Raw genomic sequence first — 19624 nt, 5'->3', positions numbered from 1 at the left:
TACATGATAAGGTGGCATATCAAATTTTTAATAAATTTGAAACTTAATTTATAAAGACATTTTTGCGCATGTGAACGTATTGTATATGTACGTAAATGGCCTCCTATGAAATATTGACTGGCATAAAAGTACTTGCAATTAAATGATAGCATGTACTTTGATGGTAGGCATGCATAAGGTGAAGTTTGGGCACAACACAGGTGGCGACTTTCCGACATCTACAGAAGGCTACAGAAAGTTTACGGCGATAACACCATTGACAAGAGCCTAGATGGATTGCTCTTGTTTACGTTGCTAACACCATTGACAGGAGCACAGATGAATTGCTCTTGTCAATGGTGTCATCTCCGTAAACATTCTGTAGCCTTCTGTAGATGTTGGACAGCTTGCACCCCCAACTTTGTCAAGAACTCAATACCAGCATGTGGTTTCCGTTTGGAATCCATTTATTCACCTTCAATGAAGAAAAAGATTCTGAAACACCTGTATATAGGGTTACCAGACATCTGCATTTTCCCGGACATGTCCGGGGATCCGGACAGCTTTTCAAAACCCGACGCTTTGTCCGGGTTTTGAAAAGCTTGCCTCAAAATCGCTGCGGGAAGGGGCATCCCTGCATGCGCGGATGCAACGCAATGACATCTCGCGCGCGCACACATGACATCATGGGGTCGCGTCTGTGCGGATGCCGTCCGGGACGGGGCAGAACAGGGCGTGACACAGGCGGAATGGGGCGGGCCTGGGGGCGTGGCCATGGGTCTGGATTTTCCTTCGGGAAAATGTATAGAGGAAGCTGTATAGAGGAAGAGTTACTCCATCAACAAGTTACAAAGGTGCAAGACTGTGAAGGTGAAAAAGATAGCATAAGATGTTGATGAGAAGTAAGTTGTTAACTTGGTACATTTGAACGAATAACCTCACCTCCCCCCTTCGGAACCTGAGTGCTCTCCAACCCTTCCGCAAACATCTGAAAACCTGGCTTTTCTCTAAAATCTAACTCTCCCTCCTCTCTGACATCTCAGCTCTCTAACATTCTTCTTCCCTCCGATCTTCATCTAACCCTTTCCCTGGAGTTCCTTTCTCATTACAATCCCTGTAAACCGTGCCGAGCTCCACGACCATGGAGATGGCGCGGTATAAAAACCTAAGGTTTAGTTTAGTTTAGACGGGCACCAGTGGGAAAAACTGGTAACAATTAAAGATAGAAATTTTGGCAGAAGAGGGTAGACGGACTCCTTGGGATGGGAGGAGGCTTCGATTTTAGGGGAGAAGTCTGGCTAGGTTATAAATTTCTTAAACAAGGTGGTTTTTAGTTCTTGTTTAAGAAATTTATAACCTAGCCAGACTTCTCCCCTAAAATCGAAGCCTCCTCCCATCCCAAGGAGTCCGTCTACCCTCTTCTGCCAAAATTTCTATCTTTAATTGTTACCTTAGGTTTTTATACCGCGCCATCTCCGTGGAGCTCGGCAAGGTTTACAGGGATTGTAATGAGAAAGGAACTCCAGGGAAAGGGTTAGATGAAGATCGGAGGGAAGAAGAATGTTAGAGAGCTGAGATGTCAGAGAGGAGGGAGAGTTAGATTTTAGAGAAAAGCCAGGTTTTCAGATGTTTGCGGAAGGGTTGGAGAGCACTCAGGTTCCGAAGGGGGGAGGTGAGATTATTCGTTCAAATGTACCAAGTTAACAACTTACTTCTCATCAACATCTTATGTTATCTTTTTCACCTTCGCAGTCTTGCACCTTTGTAACTCAAAGCGCAATCTCCTTTCTCTTCTCCTACTTATGCTCTGAATATCGTCGACTGTATAATGCTACTCATTGTGAAACCGTGTAATACACAGACCCTGTAACTCTCCTGTTACTATCACTAGATGTTCAATGCTATACTCTGTAATTCGCCGTCTGTACAGTTTCTCTTCATTGTAAACCGCCTAGAAGTCGCAAGATTGTTGGCGGTATATAAGAATGAAGTTATTATTATTAACATGTGCAATTTGAACGACCTATCTCAGTTAATGAAAAAGTTGCACCCGTTTTTGCATTACATTCAGTACAGCCCTCGTATCTTTTTGTTTTTGCTAATACTATTCATTATAAATTTTTTAAAAATTAGGGGGTTGGGGGTGAGGAGTACATGGTTGAAGGTTGACCTAGGGGGCTCAGCCCTTCAGCATATAAGACCAACAAGCATTTTACCAGCTTTCAATGCACAGATTTCCATGCTGTTCAAAGAAGTACATAATTTACGTAGTCTGCTTATTTTTCTTTGTTGTATTCATATAGGAAGGGTGGGTGGAAGGGTGGAGGGATGTTTGGGTTATACTATTAGCTTTTTTTTTGTCTTAACAATGGCTTTTACTAATGACTGCTTATACGCTGCGGAATTAGCTGCTCCTTAACTTCAATGGAGCTGAACACATTGAAGAGTTTATCACAATTAAATTTAAAAATACACATTTCCCTTTTTAATTTTAAGATTTTTATAGATCCATTGAATAGCACAGTGGTGACAGTAACATATGGTGTACCATCTTGTTTCAGTGGACAAAATTCTCACCTTACAGGGATAATCAGGTGGTGTATCCTCTGCATAAGAGATAACAAGATAAGCTGGCAGGGCATAAAAATTGTTGGAAATTGCTGCATCTCAGCTTGAAAATAAATGCAGGAATTCACCATTAAGCTCTCGATTGCAATTCATCCTTCCAGTGGCAAAGTGACACTGATAAGGCCATGAAGAGGAGAAATAACAGGATAGAGGGGAAGGAGAGAATTTATTAACAATTACTTAGGCATAAAAAAACCAAAACATTGTTTCTTTTGCAGGGAATAAGGTTTACCGATGCATTTTCTGTTTTTGCCATGGTTAATAAAATATTAGCAAGTTTCAAGTTTATTAAAATTTGCCGAAACACTAATCATAAATTCTAAGCGTTTAACAATTAAAAATTAAAATGGGGAACAATTAACATACTTGTTGATGACAAGACGCAACATACATGAAAACAAGAGGAGAGTGGGGGGGGAGGAAATACAATTTAAAAAGAGAACAATTAAGGATAAAAACAAGAGGGCAGTGAGAGAAATCATATTAAAAGTTGAATGGGATCAATACAGAAATTGGCAAGGGTGGACCCGGAGATCATTTAGCATTCATATACGTCTTTAAAGAGGAAGCTTTTAAGGTTTCACTTGAATTTATCTAAATTTTGTTCAGCCTTTAAATGTGAAGGTAACAAGTTCCAAATTGTAGGGGATATAGTTGAGAATGAAGAAGCCCTACGAGTACTAATGATTTTAAAAGATGGAACGTGAAGAAGGTGCTGGTGAAACGGGCCCCTCAGAATCAGTTCTTAGAACGATTTGTCTGATACCACTAAGATAAGTGGCCTTTTATATTTTGTATTATTTAAATACCTGAAATCCAAGTACATCGCTGATTTTGCACATTAAATTAGAGGTGGTGGAGGAAGACCGGTGATTAAAATCTATGTTCGTATTGGCTGAATGGCCATTTGGCTGGTATGTGACACGAACATATGGTCTGAGGTCTTTCCTCCTTTCCACAGATCATTGATTGAATTATTTCAGGACGTAAGTTTTGAAAATGTTAGACAATTGAGGACATACCAATTTATTGATTTTGAGTTCCATTTTTGTTTTGAGTTTTGCAATTGTTGGGTTGTGGAATTTTGAATTATTGTTTTTTTGTTAAAAAAATAAAATCACAAATGCAGGCAGTTGGAATCCAAGCACAGTACCGGGAAGAGCTTTGGATTCTTGCCCAGAAATAGCTAAGAAGAAAAAATTTAAGTTGAATCAGGTTGGGCAGACTGGATGGACCATTCGGGTCTTTATCTACTATGTTATATGTCACTATGTGTATTTCCCTTGTTGTTTAAGTAAATAACCTCAGTAGAATGATTCTTTTATTTTGCCCTTCTTGTTTCTAGGGCTACAGCTACTCACAGGGGTCAAGTTATATTTAAGGATGCCCTAGCACAGCAGCTGTGTGAACAAGGAGGTAAGAAATCATACTTTAAATTGTAATGTCTGGCTTGTTTCGTCTGTTTGCTTTTCATGCCTGCCTATTTGTTGTAGCAGGCTATTTTATTGATGAAAGAAAATCATGGTCGTCCTAATTTTTTTTTTTTTTTTTTTTGTGTCCTCAAGACATAGCGCCCTCTTGCCTCCGTATCTGCTGATACCTTTTATATCTGCTAATGAGGGACCAAGGGAATTTAGCTTTAGGACAAATAATTAAGAAAACATTTCATGTAATCTACTGCAGCCAGATTTGTAAACCTAAACATTCAGGACTGTTTTATACTTACAGTAGTTAGCAGAAACTTCCATTTATATAATAATATTAACTTATTATTCTAAATTGGTGTGTTATAGCATACTCACGCAGCCCTTTAAAGTTTTGTAAATGCTTTTCTAGAACATTTGAAAAATGTTTCATAGAAACATTTGGAACTTGACACCAGATAAAGGCCGAATGGCCCATTCAGTCTGCCCATCCGTAGCATCCACTATTTACTCCTCTCCCATGCTTTCTTGAAATCAGACACAGTCTTTGTCTCCATCATCTCCACTGGGAGACTATTCCATGCATCTGCCACCTTTTCTGTAAAAAAAAAGTATTTCCTCGGATTATTCCTGAGCTTGTCACCTCTTAACCTCATTCTATGCCCTCTCATTCTGGAGTTTCCTTTCAATTGAAAGAGACTTACCTTGTGTAATTATGCCTCTCCCACCTTTCCTCTGAAGTATACATATTGAGATTTTTAAGTCTATCCCCATATGCCTTATGACGTAGACCATTAGCATTAGAAATGTAGGTCATGTGGTTTCAGCCATGGAGGAGAGGATAATGGGAGCTTGCCATTTATAAACAAGAATATTTATAACGATATGTCAAATATAATCTATTTCTCTTCATATAGCCACAATGTTTTGATGATATGAACATTCAAGGAATTCAGAAAATGATGAAAGTTGACTGTTCTTGAAAGTGCATACACTAACCCCAGGGTACTATAAATGGTTGGGCCCATGTGCCTAAGGCCCCGCCCACAGTAGGGGCCTAAAGCAACTGGGCCAATTCCAGTTGGCCCAGGTGCCTAAGGCCCCACCTGTGGGTGGGGCTTGAGGCGCATGGGCCAATCAGGCCCTAAGGCCTGCCATTCTGAAGATGGCGGGCCTGCTGGATGGACGGGCTTGGGTCCCATCCATCCGTCCAACTTTTTTTAAGGTAAAAGGGGGTGTTGGGGGTGAGGGGTGAAGTTATCGGCGGGAGGTGTCATGGGGTCAGCAGGTGGGTGGATTTTGGCGGGCCAATCGGGGGGTCGGGGCGGTTGGGGGGCGGCATCGTGGCAGGAGGGCTTGGGATCCCTTCTACCCATATCTTAGTGGGGGGTAGGGGGTTGCTGGGGCAGAAGGGGTTGGGCTCCCTCCTTCCCAGATCAAGTTGGGGGTGGGGGTGGAAGGAGGGGTGTCGGGAGTGTTGCCTGTCACCGGGGCAAGAGGGCTTGGGCTCCCTCCCTCTTCCCCGATCGTGTCACAGGTGCGGGTGGGGGTTTTGGTGGGGCAGGAGGGGTTGGGCTCCCTCCTGCCCAGATCGAATCGGCGGGGTGGGGTGGTTGCTGGGGCCGGAGGCCTGGGATCCCTCCTGCCCCAATCGTGTCGCGGGTGCGGGTGGGGGTTTCAGCGGGGCAGGAGGGGTTGGGCTCCCTCCTGCCCAGATCAGATCGGCAGGGTGGAGTGGTCGCTGGGGCAGGAGGACCTGGGATCCCTCCTGCTCCAATTGTGTCGGGAGGGTCTTGGGTCGCCGGGGCAGGAGGGATTGAGCTCCCTTCTGCCTGATCTTGTCGGGGGGGGGGGGGGTGATGGATCACGCAGTTGAATGCACTTCGGGGTCATTATCACAGCAGGGGAGATAAGAACATAAGAACATAAGCAGTGCCTCCGCCATAGGTCCATCCTGCCCGGCAGTCCGCTCCCGCGGCGGCCCAAACAGGTCACGACCTGTCTGAATCACCAGAAGGGGCTCCCTTGCCACCTTGGTTTCTCATTGAAGTCCTATCTTCCCATCGTAGTCCTAACCCTCCGGTCTTGCACATGCACGACCTGTTGGGTTTCTATACTTATTACCTGGTTAGCTTTCTATACCTGTGTTACATCCCAACACCTCTCTCAGTATCCCACGATCCCTTTATCCCTCAGGGATGAGCCTTCTCTCCTGCCACGATTGTTGCTTGGGGGTGGGGGGAGGGTGGGGTGTGGATTCTGTAATCGGTGTTCTTTTTAACAGACACCGGTTACAGAATCCAGCTTTTAGTCGAAGTACTGGCTTTTCCTTCACCTAAAAGCTCTTGTGTTGGGCATTTGGGACTTAGGCTATTTTTGGCTGATTATATGTTGTTAGTGTAGACTAGTGCTTCCCGATTCACGATTCAAATCAGGTGAATCGATTCAAATCGGTTCGTTTTTGTAAAAAACCGGACTCGTTTTGTAAAAAACTGATTCAGCCCCAATTCAAGTTCATTCCTTTTTTTCACCGCCGGCCACCAGACTCGTTCCCATCTAATGTAACTTCTGATTTTGTGAAACTGGAAGTTACATCAGAAGATACGAAAGGATGTGGGAGCGTCGAAGGGGGAGCGAGCAGACCTTGTGCAGCGGATCTCGGAAGCAAAGGGTATTTTTTGATGGCTCTGTCTCCGCATTTCTCTTCTCTTCCCAGCGATTCCACACCCAGTCGAGTAAGTAAATGAATCGGCAGGGGGGGGCTGAGAATCGGAAGGGGGGGCTGAGAATCGGTGGGAGGGCTGAGAATCGGCAGGGGGGGGCTGAGATTCGGCAGGGGGGGTTGAGAATCAGCAGGGGGGATGACAGGGCTGAGAATTGACAGGGGGCCTGGTGAGTCTTGGGGGCTGGGGATGGAAGCTGAGAATCATTTCTGTAGGCTATCAGAAATCTGCTTAATTACGCAGAAAAGCAGTAAAAGTCAATAGGTTCTCTGAGTGAGAACAACCTGTTTGATCTTGCACGTGTGTGATTGATCAATTGTATATCACTGTTTAATTTATCACATTGATTAATTTGAGCACACGTGAGGTGTCCTATGATGCAGACAGAGGTGATTAACCAGTGCCTTATTGTGTAAAGTGCTGGAGAATTCTCTCCCCTCGCTTACCTCTCACGCTGAGGACACCCTGCTTCAGTATAATCATTTATATGATTTCTCTTATAAACATTATTACGTGGTCTTTTCCTCAAGTGCTGAGACATCAGGATCTTCCCACTCGGAGAACCTATTGACTTTTACTGCTTTTCTGTGTGGCTTTAACATTTTTGCTATTATTGTTGAAAATGTTATTTCCTGAATGGACTACTGTTTGTATTTGCTTCTTACTGCTGGAATAATAAAAATCATTTAAACATAACATTTTTGCTATTCATTATACCTAAACTATTATTCAGTAGAAAAAATTTAGTTTGTTCAATCAAATCCTGTCTGGACATTGGATTTCTATGAGTGAATGTTCTGCTTGATTGAACAAACTAAATTTTTTCTACTGAATAATAGTCTAGGTACTATGAAAGTAAATAGCAAAAATGTTTGAGTAGATAATTAAGGAAATCTTTTTCATATTGCTTGCATATGGACTGGGAAAAAAGACTGTTCAAGCAAATGTCTCCAAAACTGCTTTAATGGAAAAATGTGATTTTTTTTTTTAAAGTACTTTGTGAAATTTATTGTTGTACTTTGTTTAAGCTTAAAAAGCTGTGTCATTAACAGTGAATCGAATCGAAATATTTTTCTCTGATTCGGGCAGCACTAGTGTAGACGTAGTGGGGATCTGGGCGTTTAAACAGCTGAATGTAGAGGCAGGCCATTATAAAAAAAACAACAACAACCTCTTTTTGGACTTTTTTTTTGAGAATGGACATTTTCCCTGCTTCTACTTGTCAGTGTTTAGGGCCTAGGCCAAAAGGGGACTTAGACATTTTTTTTATTATGCCCCTCCACGGCATCCAAAAAACAGCATAAATCAACACTTGGATGTTTTTCTTGCCAAAACATCCAAGTGCCGATTTTTGAAGCTGACTTTCTGACATCTTGCTAGATTTCTTAGCCACTATACATCCAAAGTTTGAGGGGGCGTGTTGGAGGCATATTATGGGCCGGTTTTGGCAGTCTTAGTACTTGGACATCTTGCGGTGATAATCGAACATTTCCCAAGATATCCAGGACGGAACTTAGATGTCCAGAGCTAGACCTGTTATAACAGCGTCTAAGTGCCAAAAAGAAACTCAAACTGACTAGATGACCACTGGAAGGATTAGTAATGACCCCTTCCCCCCATACTCTTCCAGTGGTCAATGTATAAAACTCTGGTGAGACCTCATTTAGAATATCGTGTGCAATTCTGGAGACCGCACCTTCACAAAGATACAAATAGGATGGAGTCGGTCCAGAGGAAGGCTACTAAAATGGTGCGTGGTCTTCATCATAAGGCGTATGGGGACAGACTTAAGATCTCAATATGCATACTTTGGACGAAAGGTGGGAGAAGGGAGATAAGATAGAGATGTTCAAATACCTACGTGGCGTAAATGCGCATGAGTCGAGTCTCTTTCATTTGAAAGAAAGTTCTGGATTGAGAGGGCATAGGATGAAGTTAAGAGGTGATAGGCTCAGGAGTAATCTAAGGAAATACTTTTTTACAGAAAGGGTGGATGTGTGGATCAGTCTTCTGGATGAGGTGGTGGAGTCAGAGACTGCATGGGATAGGCACGTGGGGTCTGTCAGATTAGCAGACTGGATGGGCCACTTGACCATTATCTGCCATCATGTTTCTATGTTTATTGAATCTAGCCCTAATCGTATAGTTTCTAGAGGGAGTGTGTCATGGTTTGAGAGTAAGCACTCCTGCGCTATCTGGCTAGCATGTTCTGATTTAGCATACACTAACCAGAAAATGCATTATCCGGTTAGGAGGTGGAAAGTGTTCCTGTTAAGTTTTTGCAGGTCTTGGGTGCTAAGGGCAACATTAGTGCATGACCTGAAAAATAACAACAACAACAAAAAAAGCCCTAAAAAGTGCCGTGTTAAATCAGAGCTCAGCGCACTTTAGTAAAAGGGGATTTTAATCATTTATTTGCTTTTACTAATATCACTTTTTTTACAGCATAAATTAAGGCAACTTAAAACTTAAAAGTGATCAAGAAAGGAACTTCACACCTAAAAACAATTCACACATATAGTAAGAGCATTCAGATATTATACCATTGACCACAGGTTTCCTCTGGTTAACTTCATATATGGACTGGAAATTAGACCTCATTCCCTGCAAACCATTAAAGGCCAATGTTAAAAAAAATGTTTAGTCCTAGTCTAAATTTTTTTAAGCGATGATTTAGAATGAAGAGAAAGAGGTACCATACCAGGCTAGGTACCTGGAAACTGGCATAGGGCAAGAGCAAGTGGGCATTGTTCCTGCCCTATTTTCTCTTAGAGTACTAGAGGGCCTACAGACGTAAGTGTGTGTGTGTGGGGTGGGGGGGAACTAATGCAACTTATATATTATTTTAGGGGGGTGGGACAGAGGGTCACCTGACCCAGTTTTTTAAATTTATGTGGGTCACAGCCGATATTCAGCTGGGACTCTCATAAGGAGAGAGTATGGTGTAGTGGTTAGAGCTACAGGTTCAGCACCCTGAGGTTGTGGGTTGAAACCCTGTATTGCTCCATGTGACCCTGGCAAGTCACTTAATCCTCAATTGCCCCAGGTACATTAGATAGACTGTGAGCCTGCTGGGATAGATAGGGGGAAATGATTGAGTTCCTGACTTGTAACCTGTTCTGAGCTCCTTTGGGAGAATGGGCTAAAAAATTCAATAATTAACCCCGGATATTTAGTGGCAGTGCCCAAACATGGCATGGAACTGAATGTCCTGGGCTAATTTTAAAAACGCTGACCACTGCCATCTGAATATTGACTGGCATGTCTATCTGGGTCCTGAGAATGAAGCAGAATTCAAGAAGAGTGTATGATAAACATGCGTGGGATAAACATAGAGGATTTCTAATTAGAAAACAAAGGATATAAATTAAAGAGCTGAGGCCGGTACTGGACAGACTTACATGTTCTTGGTCCCATATGTGGCGATTTGGTGTGGGATGGGCTGAGGAAGGTAACAATGGGAGCTCCACTAACTTGGAACATGAGGATGTCACTGGCCAGACTTTATGGTAGATATCCTGCAAACAGGATGGTTGGATAGGCAGGAGTGAGCTTGGATGGCAACTTCAGCATTTGGAACCTAGGACAATACCTGGTGGACTGTACAGTCTATGATCCAGAAATATCAAAGAAGAGACATGTTAATTTAATCATGTATTTTTAATGGGTATAACTAATGGGCAGACTGGATGGACCGTTCTGGTCTTTGTCTGCCGCCATTTACTATGTTGCTATAATCAGTGGAAGAGTTCTCGGTACTCTGCTAAGCTCGGAATCTCACTATGGGAACTCTTAAAAGGTTAAGTGCAATGGCTAGAATTTTCACTAGATCATAAATTAATATTATGGTTTCCAATGTGCATTCTTTTCAAGAAGAAGCATTGGAGCCTCAGTTCTTGCTTTGCTGACTTGTATTCATACCCTGTATTACTTTCTTTAAAAATAAGTAGCTCTTTGGAGTAATGAATAAGAGTTAGAGCTGCGTACTGGCTCTGAATTTATAACATTTTGAGAAACCTTAATTATAATACTTGAAGGTCAAACTGTGCCTTGTAATAAAATATAAAATGCAATAAAGAAATTATTCCTGGGGAAATGAAAGTTTAAGTTCATAGCTCATTAGATGGTAACTTTGTAGCCTAAGTATAATTTGTCATATTTAGCAGGCAAAGCTTAATACATCTGAATTACAAATTAGTGAAAGTCTACCTGAGGCAAAAAAAGGCCTGGTTCTTTGAAGTGCCATGGAGATTTAGAAAAAGGAGCCTACCTACCATCAAATCTTTGTTTGTTAGAACAGCCTTTTTAGAAGTTCCATAACTCTGTTTAATGTTTGATAGAGCAAATGATTAATAGATTTAATATGAATATATAAAATTGCTTCCCATCTGGTTTGACAAAATTATAATCTTTTTTTTTTTTCACAGTTTGTATTGCTTAATGCAATTATTAGCATATTATTAACATTGTATTAACAATGTGTGCTGTCGTACCTTTTTTGGTAGAGCTTTGCTTATAACTACTGCAAGTAGTATGTCAAGTTAAAACATATGCTACCCCCGTGACACATTAGTACAGGAGGGGGCATGTGTAAATAAATAGCGACGAAGTAGATGATCAAGTTTCAAGTTTATTCAATCTTTTGATGAATCGCCTATAACAATTTCTAAGCGATGTACATATAGTAATAAAAAGAGATAAGAAACTTAACATAATAATTATTAACATGACATAAGATAAAAACATTTAAAACATACTTGAGGGGCAAGGGAAATTTAAAAAAGTTACAATTTCAGGTTATGTAAGAAAAGAGGGAAAGTACAAAAGGTAGGGTAAAAAGATAGAACAAAATGGCTCAAGCAAACTTCGTTAACTTCTTTAACAATAATATCAGATCATAAGTAATTTAAGAGAGCTATTAAAAGTCGAAGGCATCATTAAATAAATATGTTTTTAAAAGTTTTTTAAATGTTGTGATATTTTTCTCTGTTCTAATAAATTGAGGAAGTTTATTCCACCTTTGTGGGCCGGCGACAGTAAAAGTGTCCATCCCGTCCGCCCAACAATCACACTCTTTATAAAATCATGATTAAACAATGTGGTATAAAATATGTATACTTGAACCTGGTCTTTATTTGCCGTTTTTGGGAGCGCTGTCCTTTTGTCCCAGCTACTGAAGTTTCCAAGTTTATTAAATATTTGATTAATCGCTTATTAAAATTCTAAGCGATGTACAAAGTATAAAATATTAAATTACAATAATTGAAGGGGAACGGACAATGCAGCCGTCGAAGCCTTCTTCAGCCTATCATAGCAACTATCCTGATCAGTATTGTCATATACGGGACACAGACCGTGGAAGTCCGCTCACCATATGCAGCACCAAGACTTCTAGGCATCTGCATCATTTGCAAGTGTTTATCACCTGTGCATGTAATTACCAGGTTTAGAAAGCTGCTAAGTTTCAAGTTTATTCTGCATTTGGTTCTAAAAAAAAAAACCAGATTTGGGGGGGGATCCACACTATGAGGAGATTTCAGGGGAGCGCGGTTCAAGGTTCAAATTTCAATTTATTTGATATACCCGATTATGTTAGTAAAATCTAACTGCCTGATGTTCAACGCTATTTAATTGGCCAGGATCGGTTCCTTGCCAGTTAAATAACGTTTGGCTGGCTAAGTGCTAATATTGAGTGGGAGATAGAAGTCTTTTTACGTCCTTAGCCAGATATAGTCTCTGAACACAGTCCTCCAGGTGGGACCTCACCAACAACCTGTACAGGGGCATCAACACCTTCTTTCTTCTGCTGGTTATGCCTCTGTCTGGCTACAGCCACCACCTTTTCACACTGTTTCATTCAGACTTAATTGGTTATCGCTAAAAATTAGTGTTTGGCAACTAAGGGAAAACTTATGGGGGCATTCCGGTGGGGAGTCAGCAATTGGCCTGATCAAGTGCTAATATATTTAGGACTTAGCCCACCAGGGTAATCATATAAACGGGACCACATAAAACAGTCTAATCTATATGCCACAATCCTTTTCCAGTTAAGTTCTGAATATCAACTTAACTAGCTATGTGTTAGCCAGTACTGCATAAACTCGATATTCAATGCTGAAGCCTGGTCATGACCTGGCATTGAATATCAAGAAAGAACAGTGACGACAGTCAGCAAAATGCTCACCATCACCAGCCAAATATTTACCTCATATTTATTTTGATTCTGTTGACTTTGGAAGACCATGTTGGTATGCACAACCCACAATATAAATTTCTGTTTTGGTTTTATTAACAGTAATTGTATAGACACACACAGACACCACATGCTTCATTTAGCGACATTCAATCTGGCATAAAGGAAGGGCTGCCCAATTTCTTTCAAGAATTGTATTTAAGACCTGATTTATTAACTGGTCAGTATTCAAAAGCATGTGTGCAGCCAACAGTTAAGTGCCAAGTGCATGCAAGCTTTCTAAAAGCAATGTTAGGCATTACAAACATGGTTAAAGTTGGTTGGACAGCGCAATGTTCATCCAAAATGTATCCATTTATGAAACAAGTGGCCAGGGGAGTTCCAGAGACTTGGCAAAATTTGTCAGGCTAAAGACAGTATTTAGCCATTATCTGGATAAAGTTATCTATTTAGGAGGACCATGCACATATAATGGATTCTAACTGCACCTAAATGAATAGGTTTGCAGAATTCCAGGCATAAAGGTAAGTGGACAAACTATCTATTTATCTTTATGTCGAAAGCCTTAGCAAATTAGTTCCTTACTGCAGTTATTGCACAGAGCAGAGATGAAGCATTGACTGTATCAGGGCTCAGCACCTTTCCATGGGATAGAATGTGCACTGAGAAAGGCTCTGCACTTCTGAAACTTTATTTTCTAACTTCTGCTCTCTAGTATGTGAATCTCCATAACCACTGTCACAGTGGGGGTAAGTCTATAACAGTGAACCTAGAGATGGGCACCTACATGACTCCTATTCTCTTATAATGGAAAGTAAATGCCTACTCCTCGTTATAGAAACATAGAAACATGATGACAGATAAAGGCCACACTGGCCTATCTAGTCTGCCCATCTGCAGTAACCATTATCTCTTCCTTTCTCTATGAGATCCCATATTCCACGTGCCAATCCCATGCTTTCTTGAACTCAGACAGTCTCTGTCCCCACCACTTCATGCATCGGCCACCCTTTCTGTAAAAAAGCATTTCCTCTTAACTTCATCCTATGCCCTCTCATTTCATAGCTTCCTTTCAAATGAAAGAGACTCGACTCATGCTCATTTACGCCACATAGGCTATTTAAATGTCTCTATCATATCTCCCCTCTCCCGCCTTTCCACTAAACTATACTTATGATGACGAAGACAACCGACCATTTTAGTAGCCTTCCTCTGGACCAACTTCATTCTTTTTATATCTTTTTGAAAGCGCGGTCTCCAGAATTGTACACAATATTCTAAATGAGGTCTCACCAGAGTCTTATACAGGGGCATCAATACTTCTTTTTACTACTGGCCATTACCTCTTCCTATGCACCCTAACATCCTTCTAGCTTTTGCCGTCACCTTTTCAACCTGTTTGACCACCTTAAAATCATCACATACAATCACACCCAAGTCCCGCTCTTCTATCATGCACATAAGTTCTTCACCCCTTAAACTGTACCATTCCTTTGGGTTTTTGCCGCCCAAATGCATGACTTTGCTTTTCTTAGAATTAAATTTTAGCTGCCAAATTTCAGACCATTCTTCAGGCTTCACTAGGTGTTTCTTCATGTTATTCACATCATCCATGATGTCTACTCTATTGCAGATTTTGGTATCATCTGAAAAGAAGCAAATCTTACCTGACAGCCCTTCAGCAAGATTTCTCATAAAAATGTTAAAAAGAACAGGCCCAAGAACAGAACCTTGAGGAACACCATTGGTAATATCCCTTTCCTCAGAGCAATCTCCATTGACTACTACCCTCTGTTGTCTTCCACTTAACCAGTTCCTGACCCAGCCTGTCACTTTGGGGCCCATCCCAAGAGCACTTAGTTTATTTATTAGATGTCTTTGTGGAACACTTGTCAAAGGTTTTACTAAAATCTAAATACACCACATCTAGCGCACTCCCTCTACCCAATTCTCTGGTCACCCAGTCAAAGAAATTGATCATATTTATCTGACAAGACCTACCTCTAGTGAATCCATGTTGCCTGTGGTCCTGTAATCCACTGGATTCCAGAAACTTCATCATTCATTTTTTTAAAAGCGTTTCCATTAATTTGCTTACCGCAGAAGTCAGACTTACTGGCCTGTAATTCCCAACTTCTTCCTTATTTCCACCTTTATGCAGAGGGACCACATCTGCCCTTCTCCAGTCCTCTGGTACCACTCCCGACTCTAGAGAAGCATTGAAAAGGTCATTCTGCGGAGCCACCAGAACTTCCCTAAGTTCCTTCAGCACCCTCAGATGTATACCATCTGGCCTCATCGCTTTGTCTACCTTTAATTTAGCTAGCTCCTCATGAACACAACCCTCTGAAAATCAATCAGGGTCTACCACTCCACCATCGCTATTTGCATTTGTCTTCTGCGGTCCTGCTCCCGGATCTCCAGCCATGAACACAGAACAGAAATATTTGTTAAGCAATTCAGCCTTTTCTTTATCAGCTTCTACATGTTCCTCCCCTTCACTTTTGAGTCTGACAATGCCACTTTTGCACTTCTTCCTATCATTGATATATCTAAAAAATGTCTTGTCTCCCCGTTTTACCATGTCAGCTATTTTTACTTCCATTTGTATCTTTGCTTTCCTGACTATTCGACCAGCCTCTTTTAGTTTTTCCAGATATTTTTGCCTGTCTTCCTCTTTCTGCGATCTTTTGTAGTTTATGAAAGCTAACCTCTTATGCCTTACCTTCTCAGCTACTACTTTTGAAAACGGCCTTCTTTTCTTCTTACTTTTACTTACTTGCCTCACAAAAAGATTTGTGCCCTTACCATTTGTTGCTTCCTACCGTCCAGCTGGCCGGCCCGCCTCCATCGAAATGAGGTGGGCCTTCCCCTTCCCGGTGCATTGTGGGATGCACCATGGAGGGGCCTATGCTTGATTGGCCCATGTGCCTAAAGTCCCTGGGCCCCCAGGTGCCTAAGGTCCTTGGGCACCCTCTTGCCTGCGAACTCCAGAGGGGTAGGGGGGTCTTCCGGCAGGAGGGATTGAGCATCCCTCCTGCCTCTTTCATTCGAGGGGGAAAAGACTGGCAACCACATTTGTGGCCGCTATACTTATCGCAGCAGGGAGATCCCTTGCCGCGATAAGTGTAGCGGCCGCATCTAGAATAACCCGGTTCTGTAACTGGCGTTTGTAACATGGACATCGGTTACAGAATCAGGTTTATTTTAGGCCCGATTCTGTATAAGACACCTGTCAGCTTTTGAGACGGGCATCCTATACAGAATCTGGGCGTAAGTCCAGTATAACTGGCTATATAAGTGCATATCCAGTTAAGTACAAAACTTAGACCAACCATAGAACCTAAGGGCTGTAGTTATCACATGGGCTACCATTGCAATGTCTTTTTTTTTTTAATTGCATAGAATTCTATAAATAAAATTCTACAGATAAAATATAAAAAAATGCAGAAGAATTTTGGATCAAACATATGACCCATTTTACAAAGCCACAATAGCGATGCTGCTGCAGTACTGTATATGCACCAAAGACCATAGGAACTGAACGGGCTTCAGTACATTTACTGCAACAGCATCACTACTGCGGCTTTGTAAAAAGAGTCCTTAGTTTGTTGTAACCCACTATATAGGACGCTGCCATAATCAAGCCTCAAAATAACTCATGCCTGAATTATTGCAGCTAAGTCAGTTTGGCTCTAATGAAAAATAAGCATTTTATGAGCTGAATTTGATAAAATGCCAATTTAATAGCTGTCAAAAACTGCAATTTGATATTCAGCTCAGAGTCTGACATGACTCCTAAACTGTGTACCTTATAAATCAAATGGATTATCACCATATCCACCTTTACAGAAGAATTAAGCTAGAAGGACAGAGTGATTTCCTCCTAATCCAATGGGCCTCAGTTTCCTCAAGATTCGCCTTCAAAGAATTTGCCTTAGTCCACTGCAAGCATTCAGACTGCTCATTCAACTATTAATAGTCTAGCATCAAAGGCTTTCTCAAAGGCAGCTGCCCTACTTTTCAATGCTAATTTTTCCCATGATGATTCCACCTCCACTTGGTCCTATTAAGTTCAGAAAGTTATTTTTTCCAACATTATACCTGTCAGGTCTCAGAATATGACATGCTTCATTTAATATTTTATGAGACTGAATGACAATGAGGACAATCAAAATTATGCAACCCCCCCCCCTAAATAAAATAAAATCTTGGACTGCTTGTCATTCAAATAATTGCAAGGTCTGGTACAATTAAAACAAGACACTACCAGGTTAAAAATCTAAACACATTTCGTAAAAAAATGCAGTTCCCTGTTTTAAAAGGATTTCTGCAAGGAAGGTTATTTAACAGAATTTCACAATAACTATAAACAAAAGAATGACAGGCAGTGACATAAGAAGGCATTTTTTGAACACGAGAGACTTGCCATTTTAAAGATGGCAGAGGCAGATAATTATTTCTTACAATAACAACTATAGTACAGGGAAAACTAGATCTATTGAAAGAAAAAAAGAATGATGCCCTTGTATAAGACATTGGTGAGGCCTCATTTAGAATATTCTGTACAATTCTGGAGTCCGCGCCTTAAAAAAGATATAAAGAAGATGGAGTTGGTCTAGAGCAGACATGGGCAACTCCGATCCTCGAGGGCTGGAATCCAATCAGGTTTTCAGGATGTCTCCAATGAATATGCATGAGATCTATTTGCATGCACTGCTTTCAATGCATATTCATTGGGGACATCCTGAAAACCCGATTGGATTCCGGCCCTCGAGGACCGGAGTTGCCAATGTCTGGTCTAGACCAACTCCATCTTCTCTATATCTTTTTTAAGGCGCGGACTCCAGAATTATACAGAATATTCTAAATGAGGCCTCACCAATGTCTTATACAGGGGCATCATTCTTTTTTTCTTTCAATAGATCTAGTTTTCCCTGTACTATAGTTGTTATTGTATGAAATAATTATCTGCCTCTGCCATCTTTAAAATGGCAAGTCTCTCGTGTTCAAAAAATGCCTTCTTATGTCACTGCTGTCATTCTTTTGTTTATAGTTATTGTGAAATTCTGTTAGATAACCTTCCTTGCAGAAATCCTTTAGAATGGCTACTAAAATGTTCAGTGATCTTCATCATATAGCATATGGAGACAGACTTTGTCTAACATAATGCTTTGTTTGGATTGAAGATATTTAAAACCCCTGATGGAAGCTATCACCAAAACATGACCGAGTTAGGCCTTTCTTTAATAAACTGTGTGTGTATTTCATTGGTTGTTCCTCCTTCTTTAGACCATCTGTGCTAGTTTTGACACACCTGTTGGTTCTGCAGAGGTCATACTCCTGTTTTTCTTTGACAGAAGAAGATTCACCAATTGTACTTTCTCATGGTTAAGTTTTATTGAAATTTTTCAAATTAAACAAGCACATTATCTCCTCATTCTATGTACTGTACCTGTCAGGTCTCAGGTAAATTATCTCCTCATTCTATAAGTTGCATGAAGTTAAGTGCCTATTGTGTGCGCAAATCATAGAAACATAGAAACTTGATGGCAGTGAAAGCCAAATAGCTCATCCAGTCTGACCATTTACATCATCCACTATCTCCTCTTCTCCCTAAGATATCCTATGTGTCTGTCCACGCTTTCTTAAATTCAGACACAGTCTTTGACTCCACTACCTCTTACCAGGAGACTACTCCAAGCATCTACCACCCTTTCTGTAAAAAAGTATTTCCTTAGATTACTCCTGAGCCTATCACCTCTTAACTTCATCCTATACCTTCTCATTCCAGAGCTTCCTTTCAAATGAAAGAGACTCAACTCATGCGCATTTACATCACATAGGTGTTTAAACATCTCTGTCATATCTCCCCTCTCCCACCTTTCCTCCAAAGTGTACATAATGAGATCTTTAAGTCTGTTCCATTACCAACAGTGTGCATCAGTGTTTTCACGGTCGGTTCCTGAGGCAGGCCGTAGAGGCCAAAACATGTGGGTGTCCAGCCACCGCATTAGACTGTGATTTGACTAATAAAGTTGCACACCAACTGTTTTGGACCTGTTTTGCTGCATTTTGGCACTTGACTGGTTAAGTTCTAACTCCACCCCCAAAATGCCCACAAAATGGCTGCTGTTGGCATTTTTAGCAGAATTATCTGGTTAAATGCTGTTTAATATGCCCAGTTAGCCCCAGATAAGCAACTTAAATGGCCATGAGTTTCCCCTTACTATTTAAATCATTTTTGAATATCAATCCCTAAATAACTTAATTACGTAACCTGCCTAAGTCTCATCCGGTCTAAGAAAGGGTTATATGTGCAGATATGCATACTTTATAAGAACATAAGAATTGCCGCTGCTGGGTCAGACCAGTGGTCCATCATGCCCAGCAGTCTGCTCATGCGGTGGCCCCCAGGTCAAAGACCAGTGCTTTAAATGAGTCCAGCCTCACCTGCATACGTTCCAGTTTAGCAGGAACTTGTTCAACTTTGTCTTTAATTCCTTGAGGGTGTTTTCTCCTATAACAGACTTTGGAAGAACATTCCAGTTTTCTACCACTGTCTGGGTAAAGAAGAACTTCCTTACGTTTGTACGGAATCTATCCACTTTCAACTTTAGAGAGTGCCCTCTCGTTCTCCCTACCTTGGAGAGGGTGAACAATCTGTCTTTATCTAC

The 19624-nt window shown here is 41.2% G+C and overlaps 1 protein-coding gene across 1 annotated transcript in view; it reads left to right on the top strand.

The window, feature by feature from the left end:
- The window catches only part of RELN (reelin), a 534390-nt gene that overhangs the window by 163952 nt on the left and 350814 nt on the right, over positions 1 to 19624 (top strand). The window contains exon 4 of the mRNA XM_033958706.1: positions 3953 to 4023. Within this exon, the coding sequence (XP_033814597.1) occupies positions 3953 to 4023 (71 nt within the window). The remainder of the gene's footprint in view (positions 1 to 3952; positions 4024 to 19624) is intronic.

The sequence above is a fragment of the Geotrypetes seraphini genome, chromosome 9 (genome assembly GCF_902459505.1).
Source record: "Geotrypetes seraphini chromosome 9, aGeoSer1.1, whole genome shotgun sequence".
Classification (NCBI taxonomy): Eukaryota; Metazoa; Chordata; class Amphibia; order Gymnophiona; family Dermophiidae; genus Geotrypetes; species Geotrypetes seraphini.
The sequence above is the reverse complement of the archived record's forward strand: the minus strand, read 5'-3'. Positions and strand labels throughout refer to the sequence as shown.